The following is a 16,727-nucleotide window of genomic DNA, read 5'->3' as shown; positions in this document are numbered from 1 at the left end:
GAATTATGAATAGAACTCGATAAATTTACGCTGTGATGTGGTCACGTTGATCTAAACCATTAGCCAATATGATTCTTATCATGTATAAGATATTTTAATCAACCTAGAATCACCGAACACAACACTTATGAAGTATTTTGTATTGTTTTAACACAAAACCATTGAACTCAAGTTTCTATACACCTAGCAGACTTCAAAATGTGATAGATTCAATCAAATCTCTCTCAACTCAAGACTTGTGAGGTGATAATAGTATTCTTAATGGATTCAAATTACTCATAATATACGCCCCAAAGGAAAAAAAAAAATCTCTGCACATAATGAGCCAAAAAAGGTGATGCAGTGTTAGACTCGTGTCTTTTTCATAACTGAAACTCATGCGCAACCCAACCTTCTTGTCTTTACTATCAGATCATATGATGCCTCTCATGCCTTAACAAGTCTTTTCTCGTGCCATATATGGTGACCCTCATATCCGCCCGACCCATATCCAAAACACCACCATCTTTACAAAGAAGCTCAAAGTGGAAATTCTTACTCCATCATCACCACACTAACTCACCACGTCATTACTTGCAAAAATCTCTAGATAAAATAAATTTTGTCCATTTTCTATCACCATTTTTAAAAAAAAAAAAAATTGGGAAGAATCTTTTTCCACCATTTTTCTTCACTTTCACTTTTTAATCACACCATCTTTCTTTACACCAACCAAACGCGGCGTTATCTCATTGCTTCTACCAAAACAAGAAACAGAAAATTAATTTTTATCAGTCTTATATTTTGAACAACTACATCAACAAATGGTTGAAGCTAAAAACCTAATTTCGCCCCAAATTTCTCCTTCAATTTTCGATTTTTCCCTAAATTTGACTTGAAATCTTGAGCTTAAATCGCCAGAAATTTGGAGGAATTTGGGCGAATAATCGATAATTTGGGGATAATTTTAATTTGGGTTTGATTGTCGATAGTATTAGGGTTTTTTGCCACAACATGTCTGCAATAGTGTGTGGGAAGAGATCGTCAATTTTCGAGGAAATTCCATCGCCATCTTCGAAGCGAATTCGGTTTTCTTCTTCTTCTTCTTCTCCGGTTCGATTTTCTGGTTCGCCTTTATTCTTGATTGATCATCTCATCGCCATTTTTCCTCATATGGACATGAAGGTTTACTTTCTTTTCTATCTCCTTTGAATTTGCTATCAAATTTCTCTTTTTTTAATATATATTTTTATTTGATTTAATTTTATTGAATTGAATTGAATTGATAGTTTATTTGATCTTTGATTTTAATTAAATAAATAAATTAATATTTGGTTCAGTTTTTATTGTATAGATTATGTAGTACGAAGTATGAAAATGACTTATGTTATGATTTAGAAATATTTCTGATGTGGTTAATGTTGCATTGAAATTGTTGGATGGTTTTAATTTATTTAGCGACATGACTTGTGTAATGTTTTAGCTTATTAGCTATATTCTTGATTAATTCGATTTTGGTCGAGCCAAAATATTATTAGTGGTTTATTGTAATTCATCGATTGAGTTGGTGTCATTTTGCCTTTGATGGTTTACAGAGTAATTGTTAATATGAGATCGTAGTTAAATGAATGGTAATAACTTGTTATTAGGAAGGACGATTCTCTATAGTAGTAGTGTGGTACTGATTGAAAGTTTTATTGATGCACCTTGTAGATACTTGTTTCTCTAGAACTCATAAAACATGGTTAAACGTCAATCATAACTCACAAGGATGATGATGTTTTTAGGAATTTCGTGTAAACTTTCTACCTAATCAGTTCTGTTTAAGCTTTATGAGTTGTTTATATTCCTGGTGTGGCTGGAAATTGGTTTGATATATAATGGACCTATGATTTTGTATAGGGGTAAATTTTACAATGATAAAGTCAATTTTGTATTTTGGAAGGGATTAGCTCTTTGAAAGTGTGCTTTTATTGTTGAATACTTGAATGTATTATGTAGTTCCCTGTATTCGGGAGCTTGTGTAGGTTACTAACATTGAAATTACGGTGTATTAAGAGTGGTATGTATAGCCACAATGCATAGGATGTGTTTTTAGTTTATACTTCATCCACTCCATTTTACTTGCAACACTAAGAGTATCACGCTTGCCAATGCACAATTTAAATTATTAATATTTTTGGTTGCATTTTGGTAAAATTTATAGATAAATAGATTTTAATAAAGTACAAATTGAGACGAATCCAACAAGACCCCATATGGCCACATTTTTTTTTTGCTTTGTAAATCACAGTTTGACGTAATAAAAGAGGGTATGAATAGTGTTAAAATTGTAATGTTGCAAGTAAAATGGAGTGGAAGGGTATAGTAACCCTAGAGAAAATAGCTATTGTTTCTTTTATAAGGAAATAATCTTTTTTAGGGATCAAATCATTTATTTCTTATTATGGACGATCTTTTTTGTGGCCGTATCTCCACGGTATTGGATGGCTTGATTATATCCTGAAAGTTGATAGAGTCTTCATCTCCATCCTAGGATAGTTGACAGAAGGGGGTTTAGGTTACTGGAGTTCATCATGATTAGCAGCTCAATGCCATCCGTTAACGTTTCAAAGCGTTCCCATGGGGTATTATATCTATCTTCTGATGTAAAATAGTGTGATTTATTTCTTTTTCTTAATAATTTCTTTGCTTTTGCTTTTGCTTTTGTGGTGGCTCCTTGTCACCATTTTTGGAGATCTAAAATCTTCAATTATTATCAATCCTTTACTCGACTCCGGCTTGGTAACCTAGGGGAGTATTGTGTGTCGATCTGATTCGTTACAGGATGCAACCTGTAAATGGTTCAGACTAGGGACAAGTGATCCATTCCTTCGACTCCTTATCTTGTCACAAATAGTTGGCCAATTTCCTATCCAGAGGAAGGATTTTCAGTAATTTGTAAATTGGAGGGGCAAATGATTGAAATTAAAAGAATTTATCTTGTGGTTTTTACACTATGTTCAGTTGACCATGTGACCTGGATGGTGTTGTTGAGTTGCCTGGAAAGTTGCTGGCTAGGGGTTGGGGGGGGGGGGGGGTGCTATGAGGCTGTTGTAAATAATTGTTTTGCATCTTGTTTCTTAGATGAAATCTGAATTTATTAATTCTAATATCCTTTTATTTGACCTTTCCAAATCTCAGTGACCTTTTCAGGCTTTATGTGAAGCATTCCAATTGTATTTTACAGTGAGCTGTGTGGATGATTCTTTATATTTTTGAGAGAAGAGGAACATGTTTGACAATAAATTTTGTGGCTATGTCTCCTTAGTTTTGAATGGCTGCATTTTATTCTCAAATTTGATGCTTCATTAGATGATTCATCATCTCTGTTTTAGATTTTTTTAAAAAGAGGATTTAGAGTTGTGGCAAACATTATGATGAGCTGCATAATGTTGTCAGTTTAAGTTTTGAAATTCTTCCTTTGGTATTAGACCTACCATTTGATGTAAAATATTGTGCTTCTGAAGTCTGGTATCTGCTGTTTCTACTTTCAGTGCTTTTCTTTTTGTCGCTACTATGTGTCACCTTTTTCTGATTTCTGTGGAGATTTGAGATCTTCTGTTATTATTATTTCTACTTGGCTATCTATGTTTTAAATATCTGTTAAAAATTTATAATATAGTTATTTAATTTCACTTATGTGAATGTTGCTGCAGCTTATTGAGCAAGCACTTGAGAACAGTGGACATGATTTGGACTTGGCAATCAAAAGTTTGAATGACCTCCGTTTAGGATCTGCTGAAAATTTTCCGGGTACCACCACCACTTCAGACACCCATTCACAACCAAACAATAAGCCACAAGGTAGGCATGGTATTACTGATAGGATTTTTCTTTATTTGGTGCTATTATAATGATGCTGTATATATTTTTGATTTATGCATTTCTTAAACATATTGCTCCTGTAGTTTTAGTGTTTTACCTTGGAAGATTTAGTATTTGAGTTTTCCTTCAGTTGCCCTGTTGGGAAGTTCTTCCATAATTTATTAATTTACTTCTTTTTTATTTTATTTATTTATTTATTTGTGATGTGTTTGAGTTCTTCAGCTGTCATTTGCTGTTGTATGTATGTAGATTGTTTTTGGAGTAGTGTTTATAATGATTGACCAGTTTAAGAAATCCTAGCTGTACAGTTAGTAAAAGTTGCCAACATATGACAGTGTTTAGATTGCTCGCCAACAAATTGTTCAAATGTCCAAAAATTCATTGGCTTTGTTAGTCCTGCAATAATTTTCTTTGTTTTTTGCCTTTTTTTTTTAAAAATAAAAAATGCCCCCTTATATATATATATATATATATAAAGAGCAACAATCAGCATTTTTCTGCTGGTCTCTCATCTCCTTATTATCTCCTTGGCTGTTACATGTCTTCGAATTTACCTCATATGGAGTACCTAGTCATGCATTAATGTATTGAACATAAGCTGTGTGGCCTTATGAAGAACTACGATATTATGATATATGTGTCATATGTAAAAGGGAGCCTAGAATCCCTTACTTGGATCCCTTTGAGTTATCTTTTCTTTACATTAACTCTGATAACCCTCCTTTTTGGCAATTCTTTCACCATCAGTATCTTGTAATTGACATGTGATATTGAATCATACCCATACTGCCATACATTTGAGGGGGGCAATTGTGACGCCCGGGGAGAGAGGTGGGGGGGTGGGGGGGATAATAATAATTTGTTCTCCATCACTCTGCGAATCATATGCAGCGTTTGTAGTTGTTGTACAAGAAGCAAAGGTTCGAAATTAATTTGGGTGCCTTTTTTACCTTTTTCATGGAGATATTGTTACCCTTTCTTTTCTCATGTAACACTTTGTTTGGATAGCAAGATAAAAGAGAAAGGAAGGGGAGGGAAAGAGGAGGAAGGGGAAGGAAAAGAAAGGGAGGGAGAAGGGGGAGCTCTATTTTCCTCTAATTTTGGAGGGATGCTGTTCATTGGAGGAGGAAAACTGGATCCTCTCCCCTTCCTTACCCCACTTTTGCCCAAACTTGGGCGTTTATTCCTCTCCCTTCCTCATTCTCTATTTCCTTTTATCCAAACAAAGTTTAAGTCTCTAATGTGACAAGGCATTCGGAAAATTTTCCTTGGGGCTTGGGGAGGTCCAGATATACACAGCCTTTCCTCTAAGGCTCTAACTAAAAGGAGACTACTAAGGGGTAGTTGAATCTGAAAGTTCTGCACCTTTTACCTTGATCAGGGATGAAGTAATTTTCTATCACCTTTTTTCACTTGAATGGGAGAGGAGAGGGTCAAAGAAATTCATTGTGAAATGGGATTACATATGGTTGAATTACATACCTGTATGACCCCTTTTTTCCCGAGTTTAGTTTATCAAGGTTATGGACTTATTTGGTGCCTTTGGTCCCTAGTTTGCTTGTTTGGAATTAAATTGGACTAAAGCCTTGACGTACTAAAAAAATCAAGATCAGGAAAGATTACATATTTTCTGGATTCATGTTTTAGAAAAAGCTTTTTACTAATAAGTTTCATAGAGACCCTAGACTTGTCTAGCTATCTTTGAGTTTTGACTGATTTTGTTTTTCTGCTGCGGTATATTGTTTATACTAGTTAGCAGTTCAGCTGCCTTTTTTTTTTTTTTTTTTTTTTTTTTTTTTTTTTTCTTCTGGTTATCAACTTTTCTATGGGAATTGCTTAACAAAAGGGGAAAATAGTTCTTTTGGGTGAATGGTTTTCACTATAGAAAGATTCAAGCTACACAAATTTTGATCCATATTATACTTGCAATTTTTAGTACAACTGAATTGTTCCTCTGTTCATTTTGTTGTTGTAGTACATGGGGATGAAGCTGGATCCACTAGAGACTTTTTAGTATCCGAAAATTTGCCTAGGGATGGTGCTGAGTGGGTGGAGCTTTTTGTAAGAGAAATGGCCTCTGCTTCTGATGTAGAGGATGCAAGAACTCGTGCCTCGAGAGCTCTTGAGGCTTTTGAGAAAACTATATGTACTCATGTGAAAGCAGATGCCGCGCAAAGTTTTCAGCAGGTATTTTTTTTGATGTCCATAAACTTTAAAAGTCGGCAGACTTGTCAGTTGTCATAGACTCGTACTTATTGGAATTAAATGATAAATTTGTTAGATTGCTGTCATTTGCACCTTGTTTTATTCTTTCATCTCTCCTTTTAACTTATAGAACCTATCAATGTCAGCGTTTGATTTTTCTGTGCAACGCAAAGGGCAATACGCCAATACCCTTCCCCTTCTCAAAAAAGGGGAGAAAAAAATGAAGGGTAGTGTTAGCTGTAATTGTGCAATACTTACATATAATGATACCTGCAGGAGAATTCAATGCTGAAAGAACAAGCTCAAGCTTTACTTCAGGAAAATGGAATTCTTAAACGTGCTGTGTCTATTCAACATGAACGTCAGAAAGAGTTTGAAGCCAAGTCACTAGAAGTGCAGCAACTTAAGCAGCTTCTGTCCCAGTGCCAAGAACATATAAGAACACTAGAGGTTAGCCTCAGAACTTTGGTCATTTGGAATTATTATAGAATTTTCTTCACCATGAGTGCCGAATACCATTTAATATGGGGTCATTTAAGAGAATTATGTTAGTACCGATTTTATATTTCATTACGTAGGTTTCTACATCTCCACCTTTCTTATATCCTCATTTTTCCTTTAACTTCATAGAAAGTAGGCCAATTCTGTTGTAATGGTTTGAAACAGAAATATGGCTGGTTGGCCCCTTATACATGGACAGAAGTATTTTTTGCCTTTATTTATTTTTTTTTCCAAACTTCCGAAGTATTCTAATGCAATTAAAAGGCTTATGTTGCCCTTGGACATAATCCACCCAGTCATACTTTGCTATGTGTACTACTATGCTATAGTCCTCTGAATCCTTCTCTATTTAACACAGTGGTATGAGCTACTCTGTATCAAAAATAAACTATGTATGGTAGGTGAAATGAGATTTTAGGAATGAGGAATTCTCACTCGATTTATTTACTTCCTTTATTCTGAGAATTTTTTTATGTACTACTCTATTCCTTTAATTTATCTCACTTTACCCAAATTTTTATACCCACTCACCTCTCCTAGAAACAAGGGTCTAACATAAACTGGTACATAAAAAAGGGAAAAGAAAACGACGGAGAGGGTAAGTTTGCAAGAACTGGAGAGGAAGGTGGGAATCAGTACACAATTTGTCCAATATGTGTACATCGGCTGAACTCAGAATTTGTTTTTCTTTGGATTCAAAAATTGGGATCGAGAATAAATGTTCATCTGTTGGTTGCAAACACCTCATCTTCACCTACACTGGATTGTCATTGGAGACTGTTCACTGGTTTATGGTTGGTGAATTTTCCAATACCATAGCAGCTTTTGAAGATAAAAAATCACACTAGCTACTGGCTGAACTACTGAAGAGTGATGACCTTCTGCAACTTCTGAATAATCTGAACTATTGCTTCCCTATATTTACATATCTGCTCCTCTACACAACACACACACTGTAAGGGACCTTAATATTTCATTCCTTTGCTCTAACAGAATCCCCCCCCCCCCCCCCCCCCCCACACACACACACAAACGTTGATTTACCCCCACCCACTGGTGCAAATTGTGTCCAGGGGGCTCGTGATGTTCTTAATAAAGATGTGTATATTGTGTTGGTTCAATTAGTTGAACTGCCAGGCCATGACTTTATTCTTTATTTGACTTAAATTCTCCCTCTTTAAAATTCTTGTTTCAGTCTCTTTGTATAGTTCAAGTCTTGGGAGATTGATCGATCATCTTCTGTTGAGCTTCTCCACATGATTATACAAATAATGTTGTGTGTATTGCACTATTCTGATTCTTTATATATATATATATATATATATATATATATATATATATATATATATATGGCTTAGAACTTTTCTGGTTACCAATTCCGTAATTAGGGAATTTAGTTAAACTTTTTGATAATCTTGTGATGTACTTCTGTATACTTATAGTCAATGTGCTGTCTTGATCAGGTTAATAACTATGCTTTGGCGATGCACTTGAAGCAGGCTGAAGCAAATAATTCTATACCTGGTCGTTTCAATCCTGATATCTTCTAAGAATATGGCGTTGAAACACAGTGTAACTTAATGTATTGTCTTTGCAAGCTTTAGTTCCTTTCGGTCGAAGCATGCGGTCTTGACTTTTGTCAGATGTAGATTTTATTTATTAGCTATATGAACCAAATACAAGGTACTTCGTATTAAATATTTGATCGCATGAAACCCACATTACAATAACTTGTACAAATTGTACTGCATTTTTGGTACAACATGTTATAAGTACTTATATTGTTTGGATCTTGTATTTGGTGCAATATTATACTATACAGTATACATTTTATAGCTTCCAAAACTTATAGCCTGCTGTAATAATTACTTCGTATAACTTTTTTTGCGAGTTTAATACGGAGTACATAGGATAGATTTAAAAAGCAGAAGTGGTACATGCTCACTAGATGAAAAGATTGAATCTCAAAGGAAATATGAAGCCAAACCAAGGTATAAATCAATCGATGGAAAAATGTTAATGAAAGAGATGGGAATTACTACGTACAAAAATTGGTGTATTCAAATGTCATCGTTTGTACCTTTGTAATTGTGGCTCAGCATGAGGATATTGGTGGTTTTGTGTAAACAAGGCTCATAAAAATCAAGAGGTCCTAGTGGGCTGGAACTTTACACGTCAATTCAGTCCGAGTTAGTGAATAAGCTAAGAGAAATTCTATGGTCCCGTAGTTGTACTATAAAAGTCTTTTCGGTTGGCTAAGTTTTGCTTGGTCTTCAAATAATTGACTTCATATTTGTTGTGAAAATGTTGAACAATGCCTCAAGTTTGGAGTATATTTCTATTACTTGCGGATGATTGTTGTTAAAACAAGCTTGTAAATATTGAGAGTGATACCTAACCAATTTTTTAATCTCACTTTTTAGTGTTTTATTTATACATAATCTTAAGGCATCGTTTTTCATGATAAAAACCATGCTTACAGTCACTTCTCTAATAATTTAAAGTTACCCCAATATAAGGCTATTATACAGTTATATAACTTTACATTTGAAACGCATAAAAGGTTTTGGAGATATATAAATGGATTAACCTAACAACTTCATTGACCAAGTCTACAAACTCAAACTTTACAAAACCTTATCCACAATTCACAAACATTCATAAGGTAAATGTTACATGTACTTAACAATAAAAAGCTAAAGTTTAAAACCTAGAATTAGCTAACTATGTAGCATGCACAACCTTGGAAGATCTAATGTTACAACGAGATTTCATCATAATCTTGAACTCATCAAAATTAACCATACCATCTCCATCAACATCTACCTTCTTAATCATCTCTTTACAATCTTCTTCTATATAATTACCTTCTTTTAACCCTAATGAAGTTAACACTAACCCTAATTCTTCCTTTGTAATTAATCCATCATTATTTCCATCAAACACATTAAAAGCTTCCTTCAAATCTTCTTCATCATCATAATCAAAATCATTAACCTTGTTTTCTTCTTCATTTTTCTTTTCCTTCTTTCCCTTAACCAACTCATAATACAACTCTCTAAACTCACCAAGATCAACCATCCCATCTTTGTTAGAATCCAACTTTTCAAACATTTCTTCTACATCTTTTGTTGGCACAATCATTCCCATGTTGTTAAGTGATTCTTTGAGCTCTTCTTTAGTTATAAACCCGTCTCCGTTTTGTCAAACGTATGAAAACTCGCTTTAGATCATCATCATCCTCCTCCTCCTCCTTGTTCATCATCATGTCCTTTGTACTCTCTTTAGGAGAAGAAATAGGTTGCAGGGGGGAAGTAGAGGAAGATAAGAAGGGTTTGTTTACATGTAACAATAGCTTTTTAGGGCTTATTAAACTACTAATGAAGATAATTGATAATACTAATATGAGTATTGGTACAATCATTTTTTTTTTTTGGTAAGATTTTTGTTTGACAAATAGCAAAACAAAGAGAAACAAAGAGAGTGAATATATATAGAAATTTGGAGAATTATGTAAGGAATTTTTTTCTTATTTTTTTTGTAAAACCAAGAAATAAAAATAAATAATTTTTTTGATACTTTTTGTTACTATAATAATACAAGTAATTAAAGTGAAGGCACTACAAATTACGCGTTTGGTACGTGTGGACTTTTCGATACCCTACAAACCGCGTTAGACGTAAATAAATAATAATATAATAATAATAGTAAATGAGTGCTTTCTTTAAGCATGGCTTTCAAATACATGTGAATCGATATCAAAGTAATTGATGCTCATTGGTTCTACTATCTAAAAAATCATATCTTATCCTATAACAATAAATATACCTCTTGTAAAAAAAAAAAAACAATAAATATATCTATATAAAAAAGCAAAATGCTATTAAAAAAAAAAATCGCTTGAAAGTGAGGGATAGTTCAAGTGGTTAGAGCTTTTCTTTCGGTTCTAAGAAATCTTGGGAGTGATTCTCACCTCGCCCTTGTGGCTCTCTAAACACTAAAAAAATGGCCGAATTAATAGATATTACAACAAAGTATAGTAATATGACTAATATTGGCATGAGTCAACCTAGTGGAAAAGACTGTATTTAGATGTTTAATTGTTAACAAATCATAATAGTGTATAAAAGTGGTTTAATTTTTTAAAATATTTCAAAATATTGTTTTTGCAACGGCTCTTATAATCATTATTTATAAGAAGTACAAAACAGTTTTCTTATTCAAGATTGTGTTACGTATGTGAGTGGAAGGAGGATTATACTGTACGTAGTACGGTCCAACTGTTTAGGAAGATAGGAGTTTCTCCTTTACAACTTACAAGTACAACTTAAGCAGTACGGATTGGAGTATTGGACAATTACTAAGGGTCTGTTCTCTTCAGATTATTTTCATTTTAGTTCAGTTTCAATAAGTTCAATTCAGTTCAGTTCCAATAAGTTCAGTTCAGTTCTTAATTTCCTTCTCTCATAAAATATTCAGTTTAGTTCAATCAATCAGAACAGACCCTAAGTAACTAGACAATTTTTTTTAATAAAAAACAATTACTTGACCTTTTAACTTGTTAGGTGTGAATTCTATTGTTCTAGGGTAATCATGATATAACTCTTAATAATTGAAGTCATTATATATAACCATATGAACTGTTGATAATTAGGGACAATAGAATAATATTACGATTAATATAATTTTAATTATTTACTTTGAGTTTAAAAATGTGTTCAAAATTCTAATTTTTTCCTAGTGCTAGTAGGGAAGTAAGGATCCATATGTTTTCATTGGCATTCATCTTACGCCACTAATTGATGTAAGGAATAAACCTTATATTTCCCTCGAACAAAATATATTTGACATCCAATCGAGAATAATCTATTTACTTTTATTTCAGGATTCAAAATTCTAAGTTTAAACCTTGAGTTCTATTCTAATTTCTAATCGATATTTTGAGTCTAGGATTAATAGGGAACCGTATATTTTCCAATGGTATTCATCTTATGCATATAATTGACGTAAGAACCCTTACATATATACGAACAATATTAATTTAACATCCCATCGAGAATCTAATCTAATCTAGTATATATATATATAAAGGGGAGTTTTTACCGAGATTTTAGAGTGCCACGTAGGATCTAATTTTCTCAGCGCGCCATGTAGGATAATAAATGTTAGTGGTAGCCAATTAAATAAGAGATTATTAGTTTCTTTTAGAATTAAATAATTCAAATGCCACGTAAGCAAAATTGGCGAATGAGATTTTTAAGTTTAAATTAATTAAATATTAAATATTATCTTTTAATTTTAGGAATTTTATCTAAATATATAGGATCTAATTTTCTCAGCGCGCCATGTAGGATAATAAATGTTAGTGGTAACCAATTAAATAAGAGATTGCTAATTTCTTTTAGAATTAAATAATTCAAATGTCACGTAAGCAAAATTGACGAATGAGATTTTTAAGTTTAAATTAATTAAATATTAAATTTTATCTTTTAATTTTAGGAATTTTATCTAAATATATAACAAATTTTAGCTCATAAATACAAAAAGAAAAAAATAATCAAATAAGGCGTGCATCGCACGGGCTTCATCTAGTATGATTTATTTTCATATTCTTAATGGAGAGAATCTAATGTTAAATCGTCAAGGTAGGGTCAAATTATAATGTTTGATGCGTTACGGCGTTGGAATGTTGTCATTGGCTAATGCACAAAGTAAAAATTCCATGTAAGTATCAAAGTTTTGAATTGTCAAATAATGTTTCACTCACTCACCCTTTATTCGCCCTCATACATTAATGGAATCAATGTATATTTGAGAAGTATTATGACAGTATTCTTATGATCGCGTTACTAAAATTTGGAGGTTTTAGTAGACAACTTATTTGGTAAGTAAAAACATTAATAGTAGGACCACTGTTAATTTTAGAAGGTTACGAGAATTCACTTATGGTCACGCTACAAAAAATTAAGAAATTATTTATTTATTGAAGTATATTGGTCGAAGCAAGAACTCAATTATAATCACTATTAAGATTGTTCCGCGCCAAGATTAAACCACAACGTGAGTAAAGGATAGCTCAAGTGGTTAAAGCTTCTCTCACGATTAGTATAGTCAATAAATTGGATCAGACTTCAGATATGTGCTAGAGCCCAGCCTAGTAGGTACTCTTTAAATTTTGGGCCTTGTTAGTGGGCCACTACATCATGAATGAACAGTAGTAAGCCCAACATTATGAGATTGGGCAAATTCTTTTGGCCCAACATTAAAATTTTTATCCCAACTTTTTTAAGAAGCATTAAGCATGTTGGCAAGTATAGTTTCTATTCCTAACATTGAACAAACTTCAAATCTTCAATGCAAATCACCTGCAACAAATTAAGATTGCGGAAATCAGCAACCATAAGTTTGTCAAATTTGACGAAAATGTAGCACTTGTGAATGCTAATTTAATCAATTACGAGTATATTTAATTTCTAAGCTTTCAATTGTCTCGTATAATTTATCGATTTGCAATAATAATTAAATAAAACGTTGTAAAATTGAACTCACAATTGATTTGATTGTAAATGTTGTTAATCGATTGACTTCTTTTATTGAAAGTATTATTTATACACCAAGTTTGTCATTTGACTCATTTTTCTCTACTACTCCGTATAATAGTTAATGATGCTAGCTATTTTACCTTTGTAATGTTTCAAGTGTCAAAAAATATATTTTTGCATAGTTTTTTTTTTTAAAAAAAAAAACATATATATGTAAATAAAATTGGATCGTGATCCAAAATTTTTATTAAAAAAATAATTTTAAGAAATGCATGTGATGACATTATTGGTGTTTTTGGGCCCAAATATTTTTGACATATACACAAATCCCTTTTTCCGTAGGTGGGGCTTTTGTTCTATTTCCACGCTCCCGCATAGATCCAACGGCTAACAACGGCCCACCAACTATTTTCCAATTATTCCTTGCTTATTTTTGTACAATCATAATTTTAATTTTGTAGAAAAAATAATTATTTTGGTTCTTTTTTTTTTCATTTTGATAGCATATAAATATTTTTGTTTCAGAAAAAAGAATGTGGGGTTTTGCTGCCGTGAACATACTGTCACGGTGGCCCATGACAATGACCCCCAAACGGGAACAAACAAACTCCGTCCCGTTCTAAGCTACCTTGTTACACTTTGATTGCCTTTGGAGCTTATCTCATTTTACTCTCATCTACCAATTAAAATTAAGTGGCTAACACAAGGTTGGCCCGTTATGATCGTATCCGGCTCATGTCAAAATTTTGAAATGGTTGTCCATGCATAACTCATTTACTTTCTCTCATATCGTGTCAGGCTTGAAGTGAACTTGTATTAATTCACTAGTAGAAAATAAGTGATGGGAAGCCCCAAATGGCAAGCGGTTTTAAAAATTCGCTTGCCATTCACCCATTTTTTTTTAAAAAAACCTGTAATATTAAATGGCAAGCGGTTTTGGCGCGAACCGCTTGCCAATATATATAATGACAAGCGGTTTGGGATTGAACCGCTTGCCATTAGATATATTGGCAAGCGGTTCAACCCCAAACCGCTTGCCATTTAAAAAAATCCTAAATCCGTGCCCCCCTTCTTTTATTTCTCTCTCTCCTCTTTCTTTATTCTGCTCTCTCTCTCTCCTCTTTCATTTTGGCTGCTCTCTTTCTCTCTCCTCTTTCTACTCACGTTTTCCCTCTCTCTCCTCTTCTCTTCCCTCTAATTCGCCCCTTTCTTCTTTCATTTTCTCCTTTTTTTTGTTCTTTCTGATCTCATCAAATTCGAACATAACCGGTAATTTTGAGGATAATTTCGAGCAGATTTCGAGGATAATTTCGAGCAAATTTTGAGCAAATTTTGAGCAAATTTCGAGCAAGTTCGTGCATGCGTGTGGGTGTTCAAGTTTTGTAGGTCAAATTCGACCACGAAAACTCTAGATCTAGAGTTTTCATGGTCGAATTTGACCTTTAAAACCATAATTTGAAGCCAAAATCGGTGGTTTAGATGGTCATGGTGGGTTAGATCGGTGGTTTTTATTATTTATTTCGATTTTAGTTTTATTTTTTTTTAATTTGATTTTTGGTGGTGGTCGTGTGGGTGGGGGTCGTGGTTTGGGTAGGGTCGTGGGTGGAGGTCGTGGTTTAGGTGGGGATCTGGTTTGGTGGGTGGGGTCGTGGTTTCGGTGAGGGGTTTTTCGGTGGGTGGGGATCTGATTTTGGGTGGGGGGTCGTGGTGTGGGGTGGTGGCTGGTGGCTGTCGTCTGGTGGTGTGTGGTGGTGACTGGTGGTGTGGGTGGTGGCTGATGGTCTTTGGTTGTTGAAAAGCATAAATTTTAATTGTTATTAATTTTTTTGTTAATTTATTTTTTTGTGATTGAAAATCAGAAATTGTAATATTATAACAATTAATTAATAAAAATATTAATATTTTTACATATGGTTTGATTATGTCTCAATTTAATCGAAAAAAACCAAAAAAAAAAAATAAAAAAATAAAATAAAAATTAATACCCCTAATGGGCAGCGGTTTGGCGCCAAAACCGCTGCCCTTTCTTTACAATTGGCAAGCGGTTCAGAACCGCTTGCCATTTCAATGGCTATTGGCAAGCTCCCCAACAGGGAGCGGTTCAAAACCGCTTGCCATTGGGGGGTTTGAACCGCTTGCCAATTTATTTTTTCTACTAGTGATTAGGTCATTTTTGTTTCATGTCGTTCATGACCAGTTTGTATATAGGTGTATTGGCTCAAGCTAGCTCATGCACAACTTAAATTATTATTGCGTTCCGCTTTAATTTATAATACTATGTATATCGTAACTCTTAAGTCATAATAAGCGATTGTCTTGTATTCAATAAGATCAGTGGTAAGTAGCATGTACGTATAGAGTATTTTAATTATGAATTTATTGTATCGCGTGAAAATTGGAGAGTTTGCATTATTGTTTTTCCGATTGTACATGATATATTATTGTTTGAATCGGAAATTAACTTCTAGTGTTGAACCATGAGATCTAAAAGCGTAGTCGTAGCATGGTACTGATGGTAGGGCAAAAGGAAATATGGTTATTTCACAACTACAATGATTATTACGTATAAAACATTTATTTTTACACAATAAATAAACAAATAATTAAAAGACTGCTTTTAGAAATGAGAATCCTATCTTCTCATGTACTTGTGTCGTACTCAATTTAAGAAATCAACAACTTGGATCTCTCGTCACCGCTAACTGTTATAGATAGGACTGTTTTTTAAATTTTTATTTTTTATATCATGATGTTGTCAATGTACTAGGTTAAGGTGTATTCTTAAATGTGGAATGTTGAAAGAGTAACAAAGAATGACCATAAATGAGCTTGATGATATATTAGTACTTTCAACTAAAGCTAATTGAATTTCTAAAAAAAAAAAAAATTGATGTAGTACTAACTACAAAAATATACTTATACATGGATTGATCGAAACGCCAATGATGATGGAGCTTAAAGAGATTCATTCAGATGTATACAGTTACTCCTACATTTAAAACATATATGCAAGTTAATACTCATTTTATAAATTTAATCGAGTTACTTTTCCATTTATGATGTAAATAAACACGGAATTTCACTGGTTTCGACAAGATGGTCTAAATATCCTCATTCCTCTTTAAGCAAACTCATAAATCATAGCCATTTTAATCTCTTCTATCAGTTTAAGATTTGAATATAAGCTTGCTAGCTAGCTACACCATGTATTACGCTGATTCAATATTATACAATGTAATAAAAAAGAGAGTTTATTAATTATTATCATTATGCTTCATTTAAGTATAGCATAATTATTTGTGAATTGCAATACAATTAGCTCAATTAAAGTTGTATAAAATTACAATTACCACGCATATTTATTTTTAAAGACTACGAAATATTGCCATAAAAATTATTTTTTCACGTTAACCAAACTATATACAATATGCCAATATAAAAAATAAATAATGCACGTATATAGTACGTACGTACCAAATCTCAGAAATAATTGCATGAGTTGCGTTATATTTGCATGGGCCAAGCGCATTAATAGTAAAAAGCTAACAGCCTCATGCATGGTGATGAAATTTAAGGAATCTACACATCCGTACTCTGCCAACTAGAATTAGCTACTCCCATCATTTTGCCAAT

The 16,727-nt window shown here is 33.2% G+C and overlaps 1 protein-coding gene and 1 pseudogene across 1 annotated transcript; one reads left to right on the top strand and one right to left on the bottom strand.

Moving 5' to 3' along the window:
- The first annotated feature begins 567 nt into the window (after positions 1–567).
- Positions 568–8,383, top strand: LOC145579782 (uncharacterized). The gene is made up of 5 exons (XM_081637033.1): positions 568–1,164; positions 3,678–3,825; positions 5,822–6,033; positions 6,328–6,501; positions 8,016–8,383. Exons 1-5 carry the CDS (start codon positions 994–996, stop codon positions 8,100–8,102), a joined length of 792 nt encoding a protein of 263 aa, XP_081493159.1. The 5' UTR covers positions 568–993; the 3' UTR covers positions 8,103–8,383.
- A 750-nt stretch (positions 8,384–9,133) lies between these two features.
- Positions 9,134–10,118, bottom strand: LOC145578475 (calmodulin-like protein 3 pseudogene; annotated as a pseudogene).
- Between the last annotated feature and the right edge of the window lie 6,609 nt (positions 10,119–16,727).

Source organism: Chenopodium album, chromosome 14 (assembly GCF_948465745.1).
Source record: "Chenopodium album chromosome 14, dcCheAlbu1.1, whole genome shotgun sequence".
In the NCBI taxonomy this organism is placed as follows: domain Eukaryota; kingdom Viridiplantae; phylum Streptophyta; class Magnoliopsida; order Caryophyllales; family Amaranthaceae; genus Chenopodium; species Chenopodium album.
The sequence above is the reverse complement of the archived record's forward strand: the minus strand, read 5'-3'. Positions and strand labels throughout refer to the sequence as shown.

Bases quoted from the DNA above. Each gene is read 5' to 3' on its own strand.
- LOC145579782 (XM_081637033.1), top strand. From the start codon at position 994: ATGTCTGCAATAGTGTGTGGGAAGAGATCGTCAATTTTCGAGGAAATT. The intron at 6,034-6,327 runs GTATTTTTTTTG...TGATACCTGCAG, and splicing joins CCGCGCAAAGTTTTCAGCAG to GAGAATTCAATGCTGAAAGA. The intron at 6,502-8,015 runs GTTAGCCTCAGA...TGTCTTGATCAG, and splicing joins AACATATAAGAACACTAGAG to GTTAATAACTATGCTTTGGC.